The sequence below is a fragment of the Oncorhynchus kisutch genome, linkage group LG22, assembly GCF_002021735.2.
Source record: "Oncorhynchus kisutch isolate 150728-3 linkage group LG22, Okis_V2, whole genome shotgun sequence".
NCBI lineage: Eukaryota > Metazoa > Chordata > Actinopteri > Salmoniformes > Salmonidae > Oncorhynchus > Oncorhynchus kisutch.
The window spans coordinates 3,985,944-4,013,630 of NC_034195.2; the positions used below are offsets into that span (position 1 = coordinate 3,985,944).

Genomic DNA, 27,687 nt, shown 5'->3' on the forward strand with positions numbered 1-27,687 from the left:
TCTCATGTTGTCTTCTGTCAACGTGATGATGATGATGATGACGACTAAGTAGATGTGTGGCATGCATAGTAACTTCACAAGGAAAACAGGTCACTTTTCAAGGAAGTTCTCCTCTGCATATCATCCACGCAAACACACACATACTGTACATGTCAACAGGCATTCCTTTATTTCCATGTCAAGTTTTGCATACGACAATATGTTTTTACCATATAAGAGCCTCATTATGTAGATCAGCGCTGGTCAAGTCCTCGATGGCCACAGTGTCTGCTATTGTTTTCATGCAGGGTCAGATGAAAAGCCTGCAAGGAGCCCAGTTGTCCGGGAGGAGTGTTGGGCACCAGTCTACTACACACACACGCTGGCCTGTGCCTTCAAACTGGATAATTGCATAGCTTTGTATAATGTTACACATCTATCCAACTGCGTTCCAACATTCATATTTTTCATAGAGCAACCTGAGTAGAAGGTATTTGATACGTGCATGTTCTGGGCTTGATAGACCAGCAGGATGTTCAGGCCCCTAAAGTCACCTAACGCTGTCAGGTAATATAGTACATTTAACATTGCAGTATGTAGGGGCACATGGCTATTAGGCTACCATACTTAATACCCACAGGGTGTGCAGGGTTTTGTTCTAGCCCAACACTGGATTCATTTAAACATATAGTCCTTGGTTGAAGGTGTGTGCTGGGCTAGAACATGCATGCACACCTTGTGGGTCCCAGTGCCCAGAATCAGAACGTCATTGGACATAATAAACAGCATTTCTGTAACATTACAAAAATATCCATGAAAATGATACTGGTAATAATGTCAATTTCATATACAAAATGCATTGGCACTATCCACTCTTATTGAAGTTGTATATTTAGGCTAGTGGGCTGATGGTGCTTTGACGCTTGATGCGCAGTGAGAGTTGCCGCCTTCTCACCGACGGCCGCGGGGTGGAGTGCAGCTCGTGCAGCTTAAACCGGGCGATGCCTCCGTCCTCATCCAGTTTCTTGGCACTGCAGCTGGGTGTCGGTACTCTAATCGCGTTACCGAATTTGGAGTAGTCTACCGCGTACGTGCCCTCTTCCTCGGTTATAGTGGGCACAAAGCGCTGCCCCCACAGTATCTCCTCGGACAGGTAGGATGTCCGGGCCTGGGTGGTTATCCCCGTGGTCTCCACCACCCCCTCCAGCACCACTATCACCTCGATGTCATTCTTTTGTAAGTCCGCTGGTGACAGCTCATAGAGCGGGCTGTCTTTGTTGATAATGTGACATATGATAAGAGGGGCCACCAAGAAAATACCGTTGGTCCCCACGGGGTTGTCCATGTGAATGTCTATCTGGTCCAGGGGGACCACCTCGCCCTCCGGAGTGGTGCTACGCCTTACCACCTGCATCCGCACGGTGGCGCTGATTATCATGCTCTTCCTCAGGTCCCCTAAACGGATCATAAAGCAGAGCCTGTTATTTCGGATGGAAATGACAGCGTGCTTGCTGAAGATCAGCGTCTCGGCGCGCCGGTTCGCCTGGGCCGTCTTCATAAATATACACCCCAGCATGATGGCGTTAATCAGCAAGCCCACGATGTTCTGAATGATGAGGACCACTATGGCGGACAAGCATTCCTCTGTGACCATGCGTCCACCGAACCCGATGGTCACCTGCACCTCTATGGAGAAAAGGAAAGCGGAGGAGAAGGAGTGGATGTCCGTTACGCAAGGGACAAAGTCGTCACCTTTTTGATCCAGGTCGCCGTGTGCAAAGGCAATGAGCCACCACGCCATCGCAAACAGCAGCCAGCTGCATAGAAACGACATGGTGAAAATTATAAGTGTGTGAAGCCATTTTAGATCCACTAAAGTGGTGAAAACATCCTGTAGGAACCGTCCTTGTTCGCGAATGTTCGTGTGGGCCACATTACAAATTCCATTTTTGGCAACGAACCGAGCCTTCCGCGCTTTCCCCTTGAATTTAGGCTGCTGGACATCCTCAGCCAAGCGGGTCAGCAAGTAGTCGTCAGGGACCAGTCCTTTTCGGGACAACATAGTGATCCCATAGCCTACTATTCACCGCGGGACCACTTGCCAATGATTAAACAGATTAGCTACCTCCTCTTGATTAAAATCTATAGGCTAATTTCCTCTTCTCATGTGCGTCCCCTAACAGAAGGCGACCGCTCGTGACAGTTCTCATCCCGAATGACCGCAGCTGCCAGAGGAAGAGTGTTGCTCTGTCATCTAGTTTCTAAAAGTATGTGAGCTCTTCACATTGCCCCGTTCCAGATCAGGCAGGCGCACCACCATACCCGCCCAGGTCCCATGAGAAGATTCTGCATTCAGCTGCCGCTGTCAGTCACGCAACAGCAACTCGATAGTAGCCAACCGTCGCAATTGACGCACTGGTCTGGCGCGCTTGTCCCGCGATTAATGTTCATTCCTACCGATAAAATGGTAGATAACCCGCAACAGCAGTGGTGATAAAACTACCCCCGGTCCATCGTTTGGACGAGGCAGGCAGGTTCGCTCGTACTAGGAAACGAGAGCTCGAGTTGGGAAGGCGTTTAGGCAGAACAAACCGTTCTTTCTTTACACATTACTCCATCTGTAGGCTAATATGAGACATTATCTCAATGCCTGGGTTATGCTGGTGGCATTTCCCTCTAGGGATAATTTAATTTAGTTCAATTGTTTATTAACTCCAATAGTTTATTTCTGGAACGTTGTTACATAGGGTCAATTCAGAAAGAGTGGCAAATCATATAGTGCTTCTACACCTGCATTGCTTGCTGTTTGGGGTTTTAGACTGGGTTTCTGTACAGCACTTTGAGATATCAGCTGATGTACGAAGGGCTTTATAAATACATATGATTTGATATAAACTGGGTCAGTTTAATCCTGAAGCGTTCATTTATTGGTCTGACGACAGGAAGTCAAAACTATTGTTACTAAATAAACCCGTGCAGAGAAACCACATGATCAAAGTCACATCATTTCATTGGTGTGACATCACAGCGGGGGGGGGGGGGGGGGGGGGGCAGAGCAAGCTTCAAACAGGAAGCTTTTTAGTTGTCCTGCTTTACCAACCATAGCTTCCTAAAAAAAACATGGAGTAGCTACAGTGGGACAGTCTTCTAGGCTTTTCCAATGGAGGAAAGAGATCCAGTTTACATTAGGGAACCCTATCGCAAGGGGTCTGGTTTTTGTAGTACTACACTAAACAAAGCTAAAGCTTACCTTGACTTGGACGAGTTCCAGTGTTGTGTTGGAAAGTCATAGCCAGCTAGCTAACATAGCATCTGTTTGTGCAGGAGTTTTCAGTAGGCTAAACTAGCTAGCTGCATTTTGCTGGCTAAGTAAGTAAAAATGAAAGTTTAAAAAACAATAATGACAATTTTTCTCTTGCTTCTCCATTTTGGAAGAAATTAATTTGTTCAAAACTGTTCCAACTACTGTCTTTCTCTCTCGTTGAGTCAGCTCACCACATTGTATGCACTGCAGTGCTAGCTAGCTGTAGTTTATGCTTTCAGTACTAGATTAATTCTCTGATCCTTTGATTGGGTGGAGAACATGTCAGTCATGCTGCAAGAGCTTTGATAGGACGTCTTCTGGAAGTTGTCATAATTAATGTGTAAGTCTATGGAAGGGGGTGAGAACCATGAGCCTCCTAGGTTTTGTATTGTAGTCCATGTACCCAGAGGAGGACGGAAGCTAGCTGTCCTCCGGCTACACCATGGTGCTACCCTACAGAATGCTGTTGAGATTGCTGTAAACCTTCTTTACAAAATAGTGTGTTTTAATCAATCATTTGGTGACATGATTATATTTAGTATTTATTTAGTATAAATTTCAAGAGCTGACTTATTGGAAAGGTGGCATCCAATGACGGTGCCACGTTGAAAGTCACTGAGCTCTTCAGGAAGGCCGTTCTAATGCCAATTTGGGTCTATGGAGATTGCATGGCGGTGTGATAGATTTTATACAACTGTCACCGACGGGTGTGGCTGAAATAGCTGAATCCACTCATTTGAAGGGACTAATCCACTCATTTGACTTTTGTGTATATATATAGTATACCTTTAATAAAGGAGAGTCGGGGCATAGATCAGAAAACCAGTCAGTATCTGGTGTGACCACCACTTGCTTCATGCAGACTGACAAATCTCCTTTGCATAAAGTTGAACAGGCTGTTGATTGTGGCCTGTGGAAAGTTTTCCCACTCCTCTTCAATGGCTGTGCAAAGTTGCTGGATATTGGCGAGAACTGGAACACGCTGGTGTATACGTTGATCCAGAGCATCCCAAACGTGCTCAATGGGTGACATGCCTGGTGAGTATGCAGTCCATGGAACAACTGGGACATTTTCAGCTTCCAGGAATTGTGTACAGATCCTTGTGACATGGGGCCGTGCATTGTCATTCTGAAACATGAGGTGATGGCTGCAGAGGAATGGCACGACAATGGGCCTCAGGATCTTGTCACAGCATCTCTGTGCATTCAAATTACCATAGAGAAAATGCAATTGTGTTCGTTGTCCATAGCTTATGCCTACACATATCATAACACCACCGCCACCATGGGGCACTCTGTTCACAATGTTGACATCAGCAAACCGCTCACCCACATGACGCCCTACACGCTTGTCTGCCATCTGCCCGGTACAGTTGAAACTGGGATTTGTGAAGACTACACTTCTCAAGCAGGCCAGTGGCCATCAAAGGTGAGCATTTGCCCACTGCAGTCGGTTACGACACCAAACTGCATTCAGGTCAAGACCCTGGTGAGGACGAAGAGCACCCAGGTGAGGACGAAGAGCACCCAGGTGAGGACGAAGAGCACCCAGGTGAGGACGAAGAGCACACAGGTGAGGACGAAGAGCACACAGGTGAGGACGAAGAGCACACAGGTGAGGACGAAGAGCACACAGGTGAGGACGAAGAGCACACAGATGAGCTTCTTTGAGACGGTTTCTGACAGGTGCAGAAAAACTTCGGTTTTGCAAACCCACAGTTTCATCAGCTGTCAGAAATTGACATTCAATTTTCTGACAACAGCTCTAGTAGACGTTCCTGCAGTCAGCATGCCAATTTTACACTCCCTTAAAACTAGCATTTTTGTATTTTGTGACAAAACTGCACATTTTAGAATGGCCTTTTATTGTCACCAGCACAAGGTGCACCTGCGTAATGATTGTGCCGTTTAATCAGCTTCTTGATATGCCACACCTGTCAGGTGGATGGATTATCTTGGCAAATGAGAAATTCTCACTAACAGGGATGTAAACACATGTGTGCACAACATTTGAGAGAAATAAGCTATTGTGCATATGGAAAATTTCTGGGATATTTTATTTCAGCTCATGAAACATGGGACCAACACTTCACATATTACGTTTATATTTATGTTCAGTATATATATTCAAAAGTTTGGACACACCTACTCATTCAAGGGATTTTGTTTATTTTTACTATTTTCTACATTGTAGAATAATAATGAAGACATCAATGTTAAAGTAACCACCCTTTGCCTTGATAACTGATTTGCACACTTGGCATTCTCTCAACCAGCTTCACCTGGAATACTTTTCCAACAGTCTTGAAGGAGTTCCAACATATGCTGAGCACTTGTTGGCTGCTTTTCCTTCACACTGTGGTCCAACTCATCCCAAACCATCTCAATTGGGTTGAGGTTGGGTGATTGTGGAGGCCAGGTCATCTGATGCAGCACTCCATCAATCTCCTTCTTGGTCAAATAGTTCTTACACTGCCTGGAGGTGTGTTGGGTCATTGTCCTTTTGAAAAACAAATGATAGTCCCTCTAAGTGCAAACCAGATGGGATGGCGTATCGCTGCAGAATGCTGTGGTAGCCATGCTGTTGGCATTCTAAATAAATCACTGACAGTGTCACCAGCAAAGCAACCCATCAACATCACACCTTCTCCGCCATGCTTCACGGTGGGAACAACACATACGGAGATCATTCATTCACCTACTCTGCGTCTCACAAAGACACCGCAGTTGGAACCAAAAATCGCAAATTTGGACATCAGACCAAAGAACAGATTTCCACCGGTCTAATATCCATTGCTCGTGTTTCCTGTGGTGGTCCTCATGAGAGCCAGTTTCATCATAGCACTTGGTGGTTTTTGCGACTGCACATGAAGAAACTTTCTAAGTTCTTGAAATGTTCCCCATTGACTGACCTTCATGTCTAAAAGTAATGATGGACTGTAATTTCTCTTTGCTTATTTTGATTGTTCTTGCCATAATATGGACTTGGTCTTTTACCAAATAGGGCCATCTTCTGTATACCAACCCTACCTTGTCACAACACAACTGATTGGTTCAAATGCATTAAGGAAGGAAATTCCCAAATTAACTTTTAATTAAGGAACTCTTGTTAATTGAAAGGCATTCCAGGTGACTACCTCATGAAGCTGGTTGAGAGAATGCCAAAAGTGTGCAAAGCTGTCATCAAGGCAAAGGGTGGCTACTTTGAAGAATCTCAAATATAAAATATATTTTGATTTGTTTAACACTTTTCTGGTTACTACATGATTCCATAGTTTTGATGTCTTCACTATTATTCTACAATGTGGAAAATACTAAAAAATAAAGGAAACCCCTGGAATGAGTAGGTGTGTCCAAACCTTTGACTGGTACTGCATATATTGCTCATTTTTTATGGTACAATTTCTGAGTGAATTCAGAAAAAGTGGGATACCATTTGGATTTCTGTCTTCTGTAACCTCTTCAGACATCTATCCAACATGTTAATCCAACACATGACCTCTTCAGACATCTATCCAACATGTTAATCCAACACATGACCTCTTCAGACATCTATCCAACATGTTAGTCCAACACATGACCTCTTCAGACATCTATCCAACATATTAGTCCAACACATGATATCTTTCTGAAATTCCCAGATAATCACACACAATTGAATTGTCATTCGGGAACAATTAGGACTACAATAATGGTGTCCCAGTTTATCGAAACTGCTGTCCCAGTCTTCCAAATGCAAACTGAAAATATGGTTGACTCAGTGGTCACAAACGGGCGTGTCATGTCTCCTGTGAAGATAAAAAACTTTTTGTGGGATTAGGAAACTCTGAGGATTTCAGAGATCATGTGTTGGATTAACATGTTGGATAGATGTCTGAAGAGGTCATGTGTTGGATAGATGTCTGAAGAGGTCATGTGTTGGATTAACATGTTGGATAGATGTCTGAAGAGGTCATGTGTTGGATTAACATGTTGGATAGATGTCTGAAGAGGTCATGTGTTGGATTAACATGTTGGATAGATGTCTGAAGAGGTCATGTGTTGGATTAACATGTTGGATAGATGTCTGAAGAGATTACAGAAGACGGAAATGCATTCCAAATTCACCCTAGAAGGTTATTCATCCATTCCCAATGATAGACAATCTTCCCAAACACTAATGACAATACATTGATAAGAATATAATTAGGCAACACACTAAACTATTTTCTTTATCTCGGATAGTAGGCCTAAACATACATAATCTCAGTCCCTCTCATGCTGTTTACAAGGCTATGATTCACGTCCTACATTTTTTGTTTCTGACACGTTAATCTCGCATTCACTGCACACTAAACCCATGCTGACCCACATTTTCAGGAAGGCCCTGGGTGCTGGGGTCTCCATAACAAACCAGGGGACTCCATACATGTTCATTATATTAACCTTGGCACGCCCATAAACATTACCAATTGCTTGGAGGAGACTGAAATGTGTGTGACCAGGGATGCGTTCATCACTAGGCAACGATTTGGAACGTTCAGATAGAAAGATGCTATATAGAACAAACATGCATCTCTGACCTGTAGAATAAGGAATCACGTCGGCTCTATTCGTTTCATTTCTATCTGCAACGTTCGACAATGCTTGGCTATTGAACGTGGCTCTAGAGAGTCAAAAGGGTGTCTGGCCCCCGAGCATCCTGGATAGGTATTTTACATATCACCTAACCACATATGTTATAGCAATCTGGTGCCCGACAGCACAGTCGATGATGTGGCACGCAACCACTGGTTGATACATGCAACGTCTGAGCAGGGGAATGCGACCCATTTCTAGATCAACCCCAGAGTCAATTAGTGTCATTCTGACCCAGCCTTCCACAGCCGAATCATTGCTCTGTACAGTGTGAGGTCACACAAATCTACCTTCCTGTCACTAAACTGTATGCAAAACACTGCTGCACAATGAGTATTTTTTTTATTTTTTATTAACAAAGAATTCATATTTAATGTTACGAATATCATACAGAATTAGAAAATAAAATTATAATATATAGCCCATGGTACAATTGCACTTTGGAATGTCCTCCCCTCTTTCTCATCGGTCACTTGTCCGCCTTGACGAAGGAGGCGAAGACACTGTCCTCTTTCTCCAGCAGCGCCTGGGGTCTGTCGTATTCTAGAATGAGCCCTCGCTTCATCACGATCACCAGGTCTGCTTTCAGGATGGTGTGGACACGATGCTGAGTAAAGAGAGAGAGAGAACAAGTAGACAGAAATAAACAGATTAGAAGAAATATAAACGTTTTCAACAACTTCCGTGTTTTGACATTCTGGGTTACATAGATTACGAATATACAGTGGGGCAAAAAAAGTCTTTAGTCAGCCACCAATTGTGCAAGTTCTCCCACTTAAAAAGATGGAGAGAGGCCTGTAATTTCCATCATAGGTACACTTCAACTATGACAGACAAAAAGAAAAAAAAATCCAGAAAATCACATTGTAGGATTTTTAATGAATTTGCTCACCTACAAACAAGCAAGATTTCTGGCTCTCACAGACCTGTAACTTCTTCTTTAAGAGGCTCCTCTGTCCTCCACTTGTTACCTGTATTAATGGCACCTGTTTGAACTTGTTATCAGTATTAAAGACACCTGTCCACAACCTCAAACAGTCACACTCCAAACTCCACTATGGCCAAGACCAAAGAGCTGTCAAAGGACACCAGAAACAAAATTGTAGACCTGCACGAGGCTGGGAAGACTGAATCTGCAATAGGTAAGCAGCTTGGTTTGAAAAAAATCAACTGTGGGAGCAATTATTAGGAAATGGAAGACATACAAGACCACTGATAATCTCCCTCGATCTGGGGCTCCATGTAAGATCTCACTCCATGGGGTCAAAATGATCACAAGAACGGTGAGCAAAAATCCCAGAACCACACGGGGGGACCTAGTGAATGTCCTGCAGAGGGCTGGGACCAAAGTAACAAAGCCTACCATCAGTAACACACTACGCCGCCAGGGACTCAAATCCTGCAGTGCCAGACGTGTCCCCATGCTTAAGCCAGTACATGTCCAGGCCCGTCTGAAGTTTGCTAGAGAGCATTTGGATGATCCAGAAGAAGATTGGGAGAATGTCAGATGAAACCAAAATAGAACTTTTTGGTAAAAACTGAACTCGTTGTGTTTGGAGGACAAAGAATGCTGAGTTGCATCCAAAGAACACCATACCTACTGTGAAGCATGGGGGCGGAAACATCATCCTTTGGGGCTGTTTTTCTGCAAAGGGACTAGGACGACTGATCCGTGTAAAGGAAAGAATGAATGGGGCCATGTATCGTGAGAGTTTGAGTGAAAACCTCCTTCCATCAGCAAGGGTATTGAAGATGAAACGTGGCTGGGTCTTTCAGCATGACAATGCTCCCAAACACACCGCCCAGGCAATGAAGGAGTGGCTTTGTAAGAAGCATTTCAAGGTCCTGGAGTGACCTAGCCAGTCTCCAGATCTCAACCCCATAGAAAATCTTTGGAGGGAGTTGAAAGTCCGTGTTGCCCAGCAACAGCTCCAAAACATCATTGGTCTAGAGATCTGCATGGAGGACTGGGCCAAAATACCAGCAACAGTATGTGAAAACCTTGTGAAGACTTACAGAAAACGTTTGACCTCTGTCATTGCCAACAAAGGGTATATAACAAAGTATTGAGAAACTTTTGTTATTGACCAAATACTTATTTTCCACCATAATTTGCAAATAAATTCATTAAAAATCCTACAATTTTCTGGATTTTCTTCTCTCATTTTGTCTGTCATAGTTGAAGTGTACCTATGATTAAAATTACAGGCCTCTCTCATCTTTTTAAGTAGGAGAACTTGCACAATTGATGACTGACAAAATCATTTTTTGCCCAATTGGAAATATGGAGGGGGGTTCCCCTTTTCATGCACTTTTCTCTCTAAGCGTATTTATTCAGACCTCGAATTTAAGCATGAGAATAACAAGCATGCTATTCATCAGGTATTCGTTTCGGGTCGAGATCAAATAAATGCAGATGTAGCGAAGGAGTGTCTACACCGTATTCTGACCTGGATGAAATCATGAACCGAGGTCGAGCGAACCTGCTTGTTCTTGTGGAAAAAGCATTTGCTTCCTTACTATGATTAGAAATACACATAGAAATGGTTTTAGATGATGAAACCAGTCATATGGGAAGCAAACTGAAAATCATATCAACATGACGTATTGCCGGCCCCTTTTCCACAGTGAAGCAGGCTATAAATAGCTGTGCCGTTATTCAGAATTGTAAGCGTATGCCCTCATAATTCATAGGGATTCAATTTGGAGACTCAAGCTATAGGCTTCTGTAGCGACGAACCTGCCGAGTTGATTTATGAAAGCACTTTAGAATGTTTTAATTATATGCCCGGCCTTTTCTCATTTTTATTTGACCATTTGTGTCAAGTTAAATATTAGCCACTATCGGGAGCCATCTGTACCTAGCTATCTTCCTCGAGGACCAGAGTTCTGCACCAGAACTGAACTGTCTCCTAGGGTTCTCTCTCAATCTCCCTTTCCCATGGGAAACCACCATATATGGCTGCCTGGTCGTCACTTTTGACTCTTGATATTCTAACTTAATAAAAAGCATATTTGCTACCACAGAATACAGTCCAATTGAAGAAAAAACTAAGCAGCAGGACAGTGGCCCTCCAGCACTGCACTACCAGTTCAGATTGTTATATTTCTATGCCACCCAGTTCTACCTATGCTATATCTACACTCCCCTCCGTATGCATTTGGAAAGTGAAGCTAAAACTTTCAATTTGGCTCTATAATCCACCATTTTGGATTGAAGATCAAATGTTTCATATGAGGCGACAGTACTTGAGGGTATTTTCATACCTGTTTTACTGTTAATAAATGAAAGCACTTTATATAGTTCGCCCATTTTAAGTATTCAGAAGTATTTGGACAAATTCACCTATAGAGTATTAAAGTAGTCAAAACTTCAGTATTTGGTCCTATATTCCTAGCACGAAATGACTAGATCAAGTGTGTGACTCTACAAACTTGCTGGATGCATTTGCAGTTTGTTTCGGTTGTGTTGTGTTTTGCCCAATAGGAACTGAACGGTGAATGCAACAAAAGATGCTAAATTCTCATCATTACCAATAATGGGATATTACCATTTAAAGGAGGGGGGGGGGGGGGGTATTTTTGTCCCTCTAACTTTCTCATTTTTTATCATTCACAATTCATTCATGATTATCCAGAATCATGGTAGAATCCACACTAATGTAGACGTGTTACTTACAATCAAAGTGACAAAAATGACATTATTCACCATTCACTTCCTATTGGGCAAAACACAATCCGAAACAACCAAAACAAGCTGTAAATGCGTCCAACAATTTTGTAGAGTCACAAGTTTGATGTAGTCACTGGGTGTGTTCGAGCAGTAAGTCTAACGAAGACGACTGGACGAAATTCGGCGAGGGAAATGGGGAGAGGTGCATCTGTGATCGCCGAAAGTCGGACACTCGAGTGGTTTTCCGACAGCATGGCTCAGATCAGCATAGCTGCTACTGTTTATAAAACTTTTCTATACCCCCATATCACACACTCAAACAACAAATATAACGTGTACAATTAATTCATTCGATTTCAAATATACATTTCATTTGTATACCCTGTAGCTTTAGAATCAAGGCAAAGTTGGTTCTGGTTTCAGTCACTTCTTTGGCCACGTTCGCAGCCTCCCACAATGCAGGTGATGGCTGCATGGTGCAGTTGTTGAAAAGTGACTTGAAGGTGACTTCATCAAAAACTACATTACATAAATCTTGTGATTAAAGGTCAAGTTCACGCAGTCGACATGTGATACAATTTTTATACCCATAAGGCAACACACTTTGAAAGACAGTGACCAACGACGGTCACCGTCTTGACAAAAGTGATCCGCTCGAACGCAACCATTGTAGGCCAGGAAAATAGGACCAAATACTTTTAACCCACTAGAAGTGACTTTGTCCAAATACTTATGACTTCTTCCAATTGGGGGACTAAGTACATAAAGTGCTTTAATTTCTAAATGGTAAAATAGATGTGTATGAAAATACAATAAAATAAAAGTGGACATTCTGTACTGTCGCCTCGTATGGCACATTTGATCTCAAATCCAAAATGGTAGAGAGTACAGAGCCGTATGGCACATTTGATCTCAAATCCAAAATGGTAGAGAGTACAGAGCCGTATGGCAGAGACTACAGAGCCGTATGGTAGAGTACAGAGCCGTATGGTAGAGAGTACAGAGCCGTATGGTAGAGAGTACAGAGCCGTATGGTAGAGAGTACAGAGCCGTATGGTAGAGAGTACAGAGCCGTATGGTAGAGAGTACAGAGCCGTATGGTAGAGAGTACAGAGCCGTATGGTAGAGAGTACTGAGCCGTATGGTAGAGAGTACAGAGCCGTATGGTAGAGAGTACAGAGCCGTAGTATGGTAGAGAGTACAGAGCCGTAGTATGGTAGAGAGTACAGAGCCGTATGGTAGAGAGTACAGAGCCATAGTATGGTAGAGAGTACAGAGCCATAGTATGGTAGAGAGTACAGAGCCGTATGGTAGAGAGTACAGAGCCGTATGGCAGAGAGTACAGAGCCGTATGGCAGAGAGTACAGAGCCGTATGGTAGAGAGTACAGAGCCGTATGGTAGAGAGTACAGAGCCGTATGGTAGAGAGTACAGAGCCGTATGGTAGAGAGTACTGAGCCGTATGGTAGAGAGTACAGAGCCGTAGTATGGTAGAGAGTACAGAGCCGTAGTATGGTAGAGAGTACAGAGCCGTATGGTAGAGAGTACAGAGCCGTAGTATGGTAGAGAGTACAGAGCCGTAGTATGGTAGAGAGTACAGAGCCGTATGGTAGAGAGTACAGAGCCATAGTATGGTAGAGAGTACAGAGCCGTATGGTAGAGAGTACAGAGCCGTATGGCAGAGAGTACAGAGCCGTATGGCAGAGAGTACAGAGCCGTATGGTAGAGAGTACAGAGCCGTATGGTAGAGAGTACAGAGCCGTATGGTAGAGAGTACAGAGCCGTATGGTAGAGAGTACAGAGCCGTATGGTAGAGAGTACAGAGCCGTATGGTAGAGAGTACAGAGCCGTATGGTAGAGAGTACAGAGCCGTATGGTAGAGAGTACAGAGCCGTATGGTAGAGTACAGAGCCGTATGGTAGAGAGTACAGAGCCGTATGGTAGAGAGTACAGAGCCGTATGGTAGAGAGTACAGAGCCGTATGGTAGAGAGTACAGAGCCGTATGGTAGAGAGTACAGAGCCGTATGGTAGAGAGTACAGAGCCGTATGGCAGAGAGTACAGAGCCGTATGGCAGAGAGTACTGTCCAAAAACATACGGAGGGGAGGTCAAGTCACAACCACTCAAGCATCTGGATTACACAAGACGAAGGTCATAGCGGATACTTACTGCTATAGTAACCACTGTTCTATCAGCGAAGGCAGTCATCACCACCTTCTGTAAGATGCTTTCCTGTGGGCACAAACACGAAGTCAGAAGACGACTAGGAAACGTTTACAACATAATAGACTTACAGCCGTGACTCTTACGCACAGGGTTCACTGTACTTACAACAACAACAGAAAAGTCAAATAGTTTGGGCCTTCACTATTTCATTAAAACAGGTTCTATATTACGTCGTGTGTGTTAAACACAAGTACTACCGGCGAGTTCACATGATTATTAGAGTCAAGAGTTAGAGGCTCACTGTCGGTTTAATGATTCCCTAGTTAACATTATCAACAGCAGAATTTCCACTGAAACCTATCTCCCATTTAAGATATGCTCCATTTCCCCAGGGTTATCGCTGCGTTACTGTGAGCCAGTGTAGGCCTGTCACTGTGACAGGCAATTTAAGTGTGTGTGCGTGAATGTGCTTGCGTACGTGTGTGTGTGTGCAGCCAGCGTGCTGCAGTGAAAGGAACCTATTTTGGAAGCCCCATTACCTCCCTCCCACTGATTCCCCTCAGGTTCTCTTATACTCCCACCCCCTTTAAATGCATACCTCTATTCTCCCCGTTCATCTTTAGAATCAATTACTTTATCCTCTCGTTGTCACTCAACATCTCTCCTCCTCCCCCTTTGCCGTTCACCCACCCACAGCCTCCTCCACTCGCACTCTCTCCTCCCAACTCATCCTCTGCCTTCCCATTCCACCTCATCTCGTCCTTTTGCCAACCTGCCACACACACACACACGTCTCACCGTGGCCATGTCTATAGAGGCTGTGGCTTCGTCCATGATGAGGATGCTAGACTTCCTGACGAAGGCTCTGGCCAGACAGAAGAGCTGTCTCTGGCCCTGGCTGAAGTTCTCCCCTCCCTCTGTCACTGTGGCGTCTGCAACACAACAAATATTATCGCCATAATACTAGACTTACTGCACGATACATATCTTTAGCCCGAGAGAACATTTGTATTGCAATGACATGAGGTGACCTACAAAACATCACAGAAATATCGGTAGACTTGTGCTCGATTTGTCAAATTAATTGACCTTTTTTCTGGCTGGCCAATGATAAATATCAAATCAAACATTTAGCAACATTCCGTCTCTACATCTCTCTGTCACTGTCCAGTGTGCATAACCACACACACACACACACACACACACACACACACACACACACACACACACACACACACATTCTGATATTTCTTGTTTCTTTTTCCTTGGGTTCCCTTGTGAATTAGGATTGTACTGCTGGATGTAGGAACACAAGCAAGCATTTCGCTGCACCTGCTTTAACCACTGCTAATCTGGCTACGCGACAAATCCACTCTGATTTGACACACTTTCTCCGTCGTAACTTGAGTACATCATGTGCGATAATTTCCTGCAGCCATTAGTCAGCGACAGCAGAAAGAGAGTGAGAGAGAGAGTCTAAAGTTTGGAGCTAGCTGCCCTAACATCTTACAGCCACGATACAGAATGTACTCTAGGCTAGAGCTAGCTGACACATCCAACTGATCAGACAATGGGTGAGAGGAACGAGAGATTGGTCAAGGAACCACTGCTCTCAAACCACCTTCATCTATCTTAACCAACCAGCAGGGTTGATCTGGGGTCAAGTCAGAGCGGTTGCTGCACTGATATACTGCTTTCCAAATCACACAGTATATAATGTTGTTGAGACTGATACATCTAAATCTCGTTAGGCTTCAGCTCTCAGCTCATATCTCTGAACGAGCTACGGTAGAACTTCAGAGCACGCACACTTACCCAGTCCTCCTGGTAGGGTCTTGACTACAGGTTTTAGCTGAGCGATGTCCAGAGCCTCCCACAGCATGTCATCAGTAGCCTTCATCTCTGGGTCCAGGTTAAACCTGATGATCACACACACACACACTGACAGAGTTATACACTCAGCGACAACAAAAAGGTTCTTGAGGGGTTCTTTGTCAGAGGTGAGGGTGATGTGTAAGCCTTTTTTGGGGCATATCAGGAAGTGGGTTTCAACTGCTGTGATGGTTGTGAAGAACCATCCTGTTCTTTCCCTCTCTACCACGATTTCCTTTATTCCATGAAATGCTACACTTAAAAAGGTACTGCAATTTTACGCCACACTACAGGCAACTGGTTGCAGTGAAAGTACGGTAAACAACAACCAGTTACTGAATGTTGTGTATTTGGGGCGGCAGGTAGCCTAGTGGTTAGAGCGTTGGGGACAAGTAACCCAACTGTCGTTCGGTTACAAGGGGCAAGTTAACCCACTGTTCCTAGGGCGTCATTGAAAATAAGAATTTGTTCTTAACTGACTTGCCTAGTTAAATAAAAGGTCCAATTAAAAAATGTGTGCCAACTGTCAATGGAAGGGTTGTACCACTTTAAGTGGTTGACATTTTAACAATGTCAGTTCTGCGATTATTGTAAGAGCATGTGACAATAAAGAGCTGCACTGTGAAGAGGTTACTGTGCATTACATCACCGTAACTTAATGGCAGTTAGTTTATGCAAAATTTGCAGCTACTTCCATGAAACTAACTGGCAACCAGTTATTTGAATATCCAGTAACTGCTAGTAACTTAGTTACAACTAGCTGCCAGTACCATCCTGTACTTTCATTGAACTTTTCTGATTACGAGCTAGCTTAACATTAGTTGACAACTACTAAGTTTTTTTTGTGGTGAGCACACATCTTGGTTGACAGCAAACTGACTTTCCTGTCACACCATCTGGTCAGTGAGCATGACATAGATCAGCACATTAAATTAATGTGAAATTTACAATAACTACTTGCAGCCAGCTGACAGTACATTTTTGCAAAATAAATATGAACTTCCTGGCAGTGAATACAAATCCAATGCAACACATTACTGAGTACCACGCTATATATTTTCAAGCATAGTTGTGGCTGCGTCATGTTATGGGTATGCTTGTAATCATTAAGGACTGGGGAGTTTTTCAGGATAAAAAATAAACTGAATGGACATAAGCACAGGCAAAATCCTAGAGAAGAGGCTGATTCAGTCTGCTCTCCACCAGACACTGGGAGATTCACCTTTCAGCAGGACAATAACCTAAAACACAAAGCCAAAATCTACACTGTAGTTGCTTATCAAGAAGAAAGTGAATGTTCCTGAGTGGACAAGTTACAGTTTTGACTTAAATCTACTTGAAATTTCAAAAGAATAATGGGCAAATGTTGCAGTCCTGGTGTGGAAAGCTCTTAGAGACTTACCCAGAAAGACTCACAGCTGTAGTCGTTGCCAAAGTTGCTTCTACAAAGTATTGACTCAGGGGTGTGAATACTTATGTAAATGAGATATTTCTGTATTTCATTTTCGATACATTTGCAAAAATGTCTAAAAATATGTTTTCACTTTTTCATTATTGGGGTATTGTGTGTAGACAGATGAGACAAACAAAATAATTGAATCCATTTTGAATTCAGGCTGTAACACAACAAAATGGGGAATAAGTCAAGCGGGAAGAATACTTTCTGAAGGCACTGTACTAACACTGTAACTGTAGAACCTGTCATTGGTTCTACCTGGAACCAGAGGGTTCTTCATGAGAGGGTTCTAAATGGAAGTGTTTTGGCAAGTGTCCCATTCCACTCATTCCAGGTTCTGTGGGTATTTTCTCCTCCCTTGCACTTGATTGATGAATTATGGTCACTAATTAGTATGGAACTCCCCACACCTGGTGGTTTAGGTCTTAATTGAAAGTAAAAAACTAAAACCTGCAGATACTTGGCTCTCCATGGAATGAGTTTAACACCCCTATCCTACAGGGACAAAATGAATAACCTTTTTTGGTACAAACTAGCACCTTGTATTTTGCGTTTTTTGGTACAAACTAGCACCTTGTATTTTGAGAGTGTATGATTGGACAAGTAGTACTATCTCATAGCAGGACATTATACAGTATAACCTATAGGTATACTTCAAATCAGTAGTAGTACTATCTCATAGCAGGACATTATACAGTATAACCTATAGGAATACTTCAAATCAGTAGTAGTACTATCTCATAGCAGGACATTATACAGTATAACCTATAGGTATACTTCAAATCAGTAGTAGTACTATCTCATAGCAGGACATTATACAGTATAACCTATAGGTATACTTCAAATCACACTCATGTGCAATGTCAAACAAGTATACATTATTTACTGTACATGCCTCACAAGGATGTTTTAATCATTTTATCCCATTCATTAAAAAAATCCTATTCTTTTCTGTTGTCTGATTGTGTCATTTTGGGCTTCTCCTGAATTTGCTTGATAGGGTGACAGTACTGCAGCACCCAACCCTAAATGATTCACTTTCTGTTTAGCCTGGTGCAAGACTTTTGAGCGGTCCAAAAATAAAGCACTACAGTTGAGTTTTTCCGAGGGGCATCCTGCTCTCAAACACTTCCTAAGATAACTGTGATTGAAGTTGTCCAATTGACCCAGATACAAGTGAGAGTAGCTTCTCATTTCCTCTCCTGAAACGACTCACACTAGGCAGTGTTTTTACAGGAGCACAACACAAGGTGGTTTAAAACCTCAATACATTAGGCTCAACTACCTGTTCGTCTCAAGGTTCTTCACTCTTGGGGATGCAGGCTTTTGTTCCAGCCCAGCCATAGACCTCACACACACCTGAATCAGCTAATCAAGGTTTTGATTATGAGTTGATCGGTTGAATTATTTGTAATGGTGCTAGCCACACTGAAGACAATGTGGCCCTCCAGAGCCAAGACCTCTGATCTAGATGGAACCGTAGGTAGTGTGAGGATTCTCTTACCGGATGGTTCCGCTGAATAAGATGGGGTCCTGGAGGATGATGGAGAATCGAGACCTCAGGGTCTGCAGAGGCAGCTTGGCGATGTCAATGTCATCTATGATGATACGCCCTGTTGGGAGAGTCGATCAGCTATGTTGGATTGACCCAGTCAAGCACAGGAGCTTATCGGGAACTTTAGTTTTAGAGTCGTAACAGTAGGCAGTGTTTACCCTCGAACATGTCGACCATGCGAAAGAAGGCCAGGGAGAAGGAAGACTTCCCACTTCCTGTCCTGCCACAGATCCCCACCTGGAAACCACAGGAAGTCTGTTTCATCTTCATCGCCACGACACAAGTCTACAGTCTAAATTCTCGACTCCCTTCCTTCCAATTAGCTCTATGATACCTTCTGCCCAGGGCTGATGTGTGCGTTGACTTGTTTGAGGACAGGTTTCAGGGTGGTGTCGTAACGCACACTCAGGTTCTCAATCTGAATCTCCCCCTGCTGTGGCCAGCCATCCGGCACCTGAGATGCAGCTAGAGGGAGAGAGGGGGAGAGATAGGAGAGAGAGAGAGGGAGAGAGATAGGAGAGAGAGAGAGGGAGAGAGCGAGGAAAAGCAGAAGAGATAACTGCTCTGTGGCGACTAGGTACGGTGAGGTTGGGATGTCCAATGTTCCACAGGAGTAATCCTTTACTCCAGGACTTGAGCATACCTGGGATATACTGTAGGCAGTGGTTCAATTGAGCCAGCGCTACCCAGTTTGGGCTGGAGCGAGGGTTAGGTTTAGACTTAAGGGTTCAGGTCAGCGCATGATTAGGGTTAGGGTTGTACCGGGATGTGGATAGGAAACTAGGGTTAGCGTAAGGGTTGGGGCTGGACCTAAGAGGTACTCACTGAGCAGTCCTTCATAGTTCTCAGGCTCAGTCTGCAGCAGACCATTTATTCTCTTGACTGAACCCAGCTGAACCTCCATGTCTGCCAGGTTACGAACCATCCAGTTCAGGTAGTTGGACACCTGGGACACAGAGACACAGTCCGATCAGACAACCTCGTTATGGACCTGCAGAGAGACAGGTACTGTAACGAAGGTGGAGACATCACTAAATTCGGGGCTTGACCTCAGTCCTTTCATCAAGAAATGTGACTATATTAGAGATTAGACCTCACACACACACACTCACACACACAAAAACCAGAACGGTCCTCACCATGAGTGCATAGGTGAGTCCTAGTCCTACCAGGCCAGTGGAGAGGTGGTTATACAGAGAGTTAGAGATGGAGGCCACAGCTGCTATCAGAACCACACAGGCACCTATGTACTCCTACAGTATAGAGAAACAGCATAATAGTGAACGTACAGACACTTATATACTCCATGGAGAGAAAACAAACCGTTAACACACAGGTACCCATTTAGTGCCATAGAAATAAAAACACTGATCAGAATTCCCATAGAGGAAACAGTCACCCAAATCCATATCATCCTGTCATACTCAGAATTCCCATAGAGGAAACAGTCACCCAAATCCATATCATCCTGTCATACTCAGAATTCCCATAGAGGAAACAGTCACCCAATAAAATGTGAGAAAACATGGAACAACTTGATCAGCCATACAAGAGTAGACTATAGTATAGAGTAGAGCTCATTACCATGCGGACCTCTAGCCAGCGATTGGCTGCTGTGAGAAAGAGGGAGGCGATGTTGTTGGCATCAGTGAACTCCAGTAACCTCTGTCTGAACTTGGGCTCGTACCTGGGAGGAGAGAACCATTGAGTAATATGTATAAGTGGCGAAACACACAAACTCCTAGCTGTTGCTGTAAAAATGGATTAGTTAAAAAAAATCTTTACTTGAAGGCCCGGATGGTGGTGAGGCCCTCCACTGTCTCTGAGAAGTGGGACAGGAGAGGGAGCTGGGTACTATCCTCCAACTGCTGGAGGTCCCTGACCAGGGAAAGAAAGAAAGAGAGAGCAGATGGAGAGAGGGAGAGAGAGAGAGCAGATGGAAGAGGGAGAAAGAGAGAGCAGATGGAGAGAGGGAGAAAGAGAGAGCAGATGGAGAGAGGGAGAGAGAGAGCAGATGGAGAGAGGGAGAGAGAGAGAGCAGATGGAGAGAGAGAGAGAGAGAGCAGATGGAGAGAGGGAGAGAGAGAGAGAGAGAGAGCAGATGGAGAGAGGGAGAGAGAGAGAGCAGATGGAGAGAGGGAGAGAGAGAGAGAGAGAGAGAGAGAGAGAGAGAGAGAGAGCAGATGGAGAGAGGGAGAGAGAGAGAGCAGATGGAGAGAGAGAGAGCAGATGGAGAGAGGGAGAGAGAGAGGGCAGATGGAGAGAGAGAGAGCAGATGGAGAGAGGGAGAGAGAGAGAGCAGATGGAGAGAGAGAGAGCAGATGGAGAGAGGGAGAGAGAGAGAGCAGATGGAGGGAGAGAGAGAGCAGATGTAGAGAGGGAGAGAGAGAGCAGATGTAGAGAGGGAGAGAGAGAGCAGATGGAGAGAGGGAGAGAGAGAAGCAGATGGAGAGAGGGAGAGAGAGAGAGCAGATGGAGAGAGGGAGAGAGAGAGAGCAGATGGAGAGAGGGAGAGGAGAGAGCAGATGGAGAGAGGGAGAGAGAGAGCAGATGGAGAGAGGAGAGAGAGAGAGCAGATGGAGAGAGGGAGAGAGAGAGAGCAGATGGAGAGAGGGAGAGAGAGAGAGCAGATGGAGAGAGGGAGAGAGAGAGAGAGCAGATGGAGAGAGGGAGAGAGAGAGAGCAGATGGAGAGAGGGAGAGAGAGAGAGCAGATGGAGAGAGGGAGAGAGAGAGAGCAGATGGAGAGAGGGAGAGAGAGAGAGCAGATGGAGAGAGGGAGAGAGAGAGAGCAGATGGAGAGAGGGAGGAGAGAGAGAGAGAGCAGATGGAGAGAGGGAGAGAGAGAGAGAGAGAGCAGATGGAGAGAGGGAGAGAGAGAGCAGATGGAGAGAGGGAGAGAGAGAGCAGATGGAGAGAGGGAGAGCAGATGGAGAGAGGGAGAGAGAGAGCAGATGGAGAGAGGGAGAGAGAGAGCAGATGGAGAGAGGGAGAGAGAGAGCAGATGGAGAGAGAGAGAGCAGATGGAAAGAGGGAGAGAGAGAGCAGATGGAGAGAGGGAGAGAGAGAGCAGATGGAGAGAGGGAGAGAGAGAGCAGATGGAGAGAGCGAGAGAGAGAGCAGATGGAGAGAGCGAGAGAGCAGATGGAGAGAGCGAGAGAGCAGATGGAGAGAGGGAGAGAGAGAGCAGATGGAGAGAGGGAGAGAGAGAGCAGATGGAGAGAGGGAGAGAGAGAGCAGATGGAGAGAGGGAGAGAGAGAGAGCAGATGGAGAGAGGGAGAGAGAGAGAGCAGATGGAGAGAGGGAGAGAGAGAGCAGATGGAGAGAGAGAGCAGATGGAGAGAGGGAGAGAGAGAGCAGATGGAGAGAGGGAGAGCAGATGGAGAGAGGGAGAGAGGGAGAGAGAGAGCAGATGGAGAGAGAGAGAGAGAGCAGATGGAGAGAGAGAGAGAGCAGATGGAGAGAGGGAGAGCAGATGGAGAGAGGGAGAGAGAGAGAGCAGATGGAGAGAGGGAGAGAGAGAGCAGATGGAGAGAGGGAGAGAGAGAGGCAGATGGAGAGAGAGAGAGCAGATGGAAAGAGGGAGAGAGAGAGCAGATGGAGAGAGGGAGAGAGAGAGCAGATGGAGAGAGGGAGAGAGAGAGCAGATGGAGAGAGGGAGAGAGAGAGCAGATGGAGTGAGGGAGAGAGAGAGCAGATGGAGAGAGGAGAGAGAGAGCAGATGGAGAGAGGGAGAGAGAGAGCAGATGGAGAGAGGGAGAGAGAGCAGATGGAGAGAGGGAGAGAGAGAGAGCAGATGGAGAGAGAGAGAGAGCAGATGGAGAGAGGGAGAGAGAGAGCAGATGGAGAGAGGGAGAGAGAGAGCAGATGGAGAGAGGGAGAGAGAGAGCAGATGGAGAGAGGGAGAGAGAGAGCAGATGGAGAGAGGGAGAGAGAGAGCAGATGGAGAGAGGGAGAGAGAGAGCAGATGGAGAGAGGGAGAGAGAGAGCAGATGGAGAGAGGGAGAGAGAGAGAGCAGATGGAGAGAGGGAGAAGAGAGCAGATGGAGAGAGGGAGAGAGAGCAGATGGAGAGAGGGAGAGAGAGAGAGTAGATGGAGAGAGGGAGAGAGAGAGCAGATGGAGAGAGAGAGAGAGAGAGAGCAGATGGAGAGAGGGAGAGAGAGAGCAGATGGAGAGAGGGAGAGAGAGAGCAGATGGAGAGAGGGAGAGCAGATGGAGAGAGGGAGAGAGAGAGCAGATGGAGAGAGGGAGAGCAGATGGAGAGAGAGAGAGAGCAGATGGAGAGAGGGAGAGAGAGAGCAGATGGAGAGAGGGAGAGAGAGAGAGCAGATGGAGAGAGGGAGAGAGATAGCAGATGGAGAGAGGGAGAGAGAGAGAGCAGATGGAAAGAGGGAGAGAGAGAGCAGATGGAGAGAGGGAGAGAGAGAGCAGATGGAAAGAGGGAGAGAGAGAGCAGATGGAGAGAGGGAGAGAGAGAGCAGATGGAGAGAGGGAGAGAGAGAGCAGATGGAGAGAGGGAGAGAGCAGATGGAGAGAGGAGAGAGGAGAGAGAGAGCAGATGGAGAGAGGGAGAGAGAGAGCAGATGGAGAGAGGAGAGAGAGAGCAGATGGAGAGAGGGAGAGCAGATGGAGAGAGAGAGAGAGCAGATGGAGAGAGGGAGAGAGAGAGCAGATGGAGAGAGGGAGAGAGAGAGAGCAGATGGAGAGAGGGAGAGAGATAGCAGATGGAGAGAGGGAGAGAGAGAGAGCAGATGGAAAGAGGGAGAGAGAGAGCAGATGGAGAGAGGGAGAGAGAGAGCAGATGGAAAGAGGGAGAGAGAGAGCAGATGGAGAGAGGGAGAGAGAGAGCAGATGGAGAGAGGGAGAGAGAGAGCAGATGGAGAGAGGGAGAGAGCAGATGGAGAGAGGGAGAGAGAGAGCAGATGGAGAGAGGGAGAGAGAGAGCAGATGGAGAGAGGGAGAGAGAGAGCAGATGGAGATAGGGAGAGAGAGAGCAGATGGAGAGAGGGAGAGAGAGAGCAGATGGAGAGAGGGAGAGAGAGATACAAGATAAATAAACAGACAAAGGGGGGATATACTGTAACTACTGAATACACAGCAGCAAAACAAGTGACAAAATCCCAAACCAAGGGCTCACCTAGAAGCGACCCGGAAGTACTTCTGTATGAAGTAGCAGGCGATGGCCAGAGGCACCAGAGCAATGAGGAACACAGGGGTCACGTAGGAAATGACCCCCAGGGCCGACACACACAGCAGGGTGGAGCGACTCAGACACTCCAGGGTGGCAGGGATGTGCTGGGGACACAACCACCAATGAAACATTACATTACTACCATCTACCAGGAAAAGCAAGCAAAGGGTTCAGAGGCCGAAGCTACGGCCACAGCCATGAAGACAAATAGGAATTTGAAAGCTCCAAGGCAGTATGGTGGTGGCTATTGCCACTGTTAACACACAGAGAACGGTGGTGCTGAAATACCTGGTCTATGGTGTTGGTGTCAGAGGAGAACCTGTTGAGGATGCTGCCCAGGGGAGTGGTCTCAAACAGCCTGGAGGAGACAACCACATACTGTAGATACACCTAAGAGTTATATTTACAGTAGATTATTATACCTGAAAGGTACAGTTGAAGTCGGAAGTTTACATACACTTAGGTTGGAGTCATTAACACTCCACAAATGTCTTGTTAACAAACTATAGTTTTGGCAAGTCGGTTAGGACATCTACTTTGTCTACATCATTTGAGTCAATTGGAGGTGTACCTGTGGATATTTTTCAAGGCCTGCCTTCAAATTCAGTGCCTCTTTGCTTGACATCATGGGAAACTCAAAAGATATCAACCAAGACTTCAGAAAATAAATTGTAGACCTCAGCAAGTCTGGTTCATCCTTGGGAGCAATTTTCAAACGCCTGAAGGTACCACGTTCATCTGTACAAACAATAGTACGCAAGTATAAACACTATGGGACCACGCAGCCGTCATACTGCTCAGGAAGGAGACGCGTTCTGTCTCCTAGAGATGAACATACTTTGGTGCGAAAAGTGCAAATCAATCCCAGAACAACAGCAAAGGACCTTGTGAAGATGCTGGAGGAAACAGGTACAAAAGTATCTATATCCACAGTAAAACAAGTCCTATATCGACATAACCTGAAATGCTGCTCAGCAAGGAAGAAGCCACTGCTCTAAAACCGCCATAAAAAAGACAGACTACGGTTTGCAACTGCACATGGGGACAAAGATCGTACATTTTGGAGAAATGTCCTCTGGTCTGATGAAACAAAAATAGAACTGTTTGGCCATAATGACCATCGTTATGTTTGGAGGAAAAAGGAGGAGGCTTGCAAGCCGAAGATCACCATCCCAACCGTGAAGCACGGGGGTGGCAGCATCATGTTGTGGGGGTGCTTTGCTGCAGGAGGGACTGGTGCACTTCACAAAATAGATGGCATCATGAGGGAGGAAAATTATGGGGATAAAATTCACCCAACTTATTGTGGGAAGCTTGTGGAAGGCTACCCAAAACATTTGAGCCAAGTTGAACAATTTAAAGGCAATGCTACCATATACTAATTGAGTGTATGTAAACTTCTGACCCACTGGGAATGTGATGAAAGAAATAAAAGCTGAAATAAATAATTGTCTCTGCTAATATTCTGACATTTCACATTCTTAAAATAAAGTGGTGATACTAACTGACCCAAAACAGGGAATTTTTACGAGGATTAAATGTCAGGAATTGTGAAAAAAGAGTTTAAATACATTTGGCGAAGGTGTATGTAAACTTCCAACTTCAACTGTATGTTTTAAAGCTCATCACCTTGAGTAGAAAAAGCTGATGTCACATCAGCTGATGTTTCTGTTACAAATTCTATTCCTCTGAGGATTTTGAAGACAATGTAAAGTAACTTCTTCACCTCATCTAAAACGGTTCGGTACAGAGTAGAGTTTGTTCGTTCGCGAACGAGTGGCTCTTTTTGAACAGATCTTTTTTGGTGAGGGTCGGGAACCCTAATTGCATCGGTGAAAGAGCCGTTCATTTGGCTCACAAATTTGCATACTGCTACCGCTGATTTCTGAGCTCAAAACAATGTTTTTCTGCAGACAAGGTAGAAAATAATGATCTAAAAAGAAGGTGAATCCTGACTGCAGAAACCATCAGTATAATAATAATAATTTGGCCAGGTACACATTTATTTGAACATGATCTGACATGATGGTAAACTACTTTTTGGGCTTCACATTGGATATTAGCTTTTTTTTATGGTTCTAGGTTGATTTCTTTGAACGAAGAATCGTTTGGGAGCCAAATGAGCTGGATGCCCATCACTAGTACAGAAGCCCAACCACAGAGTCATTAGTTATCAGTGATCTGACACTGCGCTGGCGTTGCCGGGGTTTCAGTGTGTGGCAGGCAGATGGGCCTCTGGGTAATGGGGCGGATCACAGTGTTTACAGTGTCTCACCAAGCAACCCAAAATGATCGATCATCACACACACAGACTCACAACCTGCCATCCCTAGAGTAGTAATAGGTACCATAAAATGCACATGATGCATCAAACATACACATGAACGCACACACCGTTACCTCATAGGGGCCAGTATGATCTTGCTGAGCAGGTTGTGGTGTAGTTCTTTGGCCACTCTCAGGCCTGTCCACTCAACGGCCACAGAGGTGACCAGACACAGAACGATGCCCAGACAGCACAACACACTGAACACCGATAGGTACCACGAGTGGCTGAACCCACACTCCTAAAGGGGGTACACAGTGAGAAGAGGGTGGGTTAGAGAGCTGTGTGTGTGTGTGTGTGTGTGTCTGTGTGTGTGACATCAGGATATATGATAAACAGTAGCAGCACTGTATATGATGAATGTACGTGCGTGTAGAGTCAGTTTAAATGTGTGTGCATGTTATGTGTGTGTAAGCAAATTATGAAGGGTGTGTGTATGTAGTTTGAGCTTCATCACACTCTGGGGTCATTAGAGAACACGTCACAAACCAAAATAACATCACACCCCTTCTCTCACGGACACTCTCTCTCTCACACACACAGACAAATACTATAGTTTACTATAGAATACTACAGTACTTACTATAGAATTCTACAGTAAATTGTAGAATATTGTAGAATGCTACACTACACACTGTAGTATCCCTCAGTCATTGGTAGTACTTACTATAGAATGTTGTAGTATACTGTAAAAAATACTATAGTAAATACTAAAGTATTATCCGAGAACAAAAACACTGTAGGAAATACTACAGTTACGTCCACAAAAAACACTACAGTCCGTAAAAACACTACAGTCCGTAAAAACACTACAGTCCGTAAAAACACTACAGTCCGTAAAAACACTACAGTCCGTAAAAACACTACAGTCCGTAAAAACACTACAGTCCGTAAAAACACTACATTTAAAAAAATTGGTTATGGAAAATGTTTGTCTTTCAGTATTTCGTCGGTAGGTTTCCTCAAGCCTCTACTTCTAAATAAAACTAAAACACTATAGTAACAGTACAGTAAATACTATAGTATAAACTACAGTTATTTTACTACATGTATGTATACTACAGATAACTGTAAATACTATATTATTCATTGTAGTGTCTTTGCTGACTTAATACTACAGTGAAGTATGTACACTTAATACTACAGTGAAGTATGTACACTTAATACTACAGTGAAGTATGTACACTTACTACTACAGTGAAGTATGTACACTTAATACTACAGTGAAGTATGTACACCTAATACTACAGTGAAGTATGTACACTTAATACTACAGTGAAGTATGTACACCTAATACTACAGTGAAGTATGTACACTTAATACTACAGTGAAGTATGTACACCTAATACTACAGTGAAGTATGTACACTTAATACTACAGTGAAGTATGTACACCTAATACTACAGTGAAGTATGTACACTTAATACTACAGTGAAGTATGTACACTTAATACTACAGTGAAGTATGTACACTTAATACTACAGTGAAGTATGTACACCTAATACTACAGTGAAGTATGTACACTTAATACTACAGTGAAGTATGTA

The 27,687-nt window shown here is 44.6% G+C and overlaps 2 protein-coding genes across 7 annotated transcripts in view; both read right to left on the minus strand.

The window, feature by feature from the left end:
- Positions 1-141: 141 nt before the first annotated feature.
- On the minus strand, positions 142-2,536 carry LOC109867547 (ATP-sensitive inward rectifier potassium channel 11). Its single transcript, XM_020456752.2, has one exon. It carries the CDS (start codon positions 2,039-2,041, stop codon positions 872-874), a length of 1,170 nt encoding a protein of 389 aa, XP_020312341.1. The 5' UTR covers positions 2,042-2,536; the 3' UTR covers positions 142-871.
- Positions 2,537-8,225: 5,689 nt separating this feature from the next.
- The window catches only part of LOC109867182 (ATP-binding cassette sub-family C member 8-like), a 148,089-nt gene continuing 128,627 nt past the window's right edge, over positions 8,226-27,687 (minus strand). For 2 of the 6 annotated variants that reach the window (XM_020456174.2, XM_031801715.1), the window contains exons 27-40: positions 26,215-26,381; positions 24,103-24,172; positions 23,761-23,918; positions 20,407-20,499; positions 20,206-20,308; positions 19,761-19,874; positions 19,447-19,567; positions 18,956-19,086; positions 18,780-18,858; positions 18,571-18,679; positions 15,554-15,657; positions 14,537-14,670; positions 13,742-13,804; positions 8,235-8,507 (exon numbers count right to left, since the gene is read on the minus strand). In XM_020456174.2, coding sequence (XP_020311763.2) covers positions 8,370-8,507; positions 13,742-13,804; positions 14,537-14,670; positions 15,554-15,657; positions 18,571-18,679; positions 18,780-18,858; positions 18,956-19,086; positions 19,447-19,567; positions 19,761-19,874; positions 20,206-20,308; positions 20,407-20,499; positions 23,761-23,918; positions 24,103-24,172; positions 26,215-26,381 — 1,584 coding nt within the window. In that variant the 3' untranslated portion in view covers positions 8,235-8,369. Of the gene's footprint in view, positions 8,508-13,741; positions 13,805-14,536; positions 14,671-15,553; positions 15,658-18,570; positions 18,680-18,779; positions 18,859-18,955; positions 19,087-19,446; positions 19,568-19,760; positions 19,875-20,205; positions 20,309-20,406; positions 20,500-23,760; positions 23,919-24,102; positions 24,173-26,214; positions 26,382-27,687 lie in introns of all 6 variants that reach the window. The other 4 variants (XM_031801714.1, XM_031801716.1, XM_031801713.1 and 1 more) reach the window with 3 other exon arrangements.

Bases quoted from the DNA above. Each gene is read 5' to 3' on its own strand.
- LOC109867547 (XM_020456752.2), bottom strand. From the start codon at position 2,041: ATGTTGTCCCGAAAAGGACTGGTCCCTGACGACTACTTGCTGACCCGC.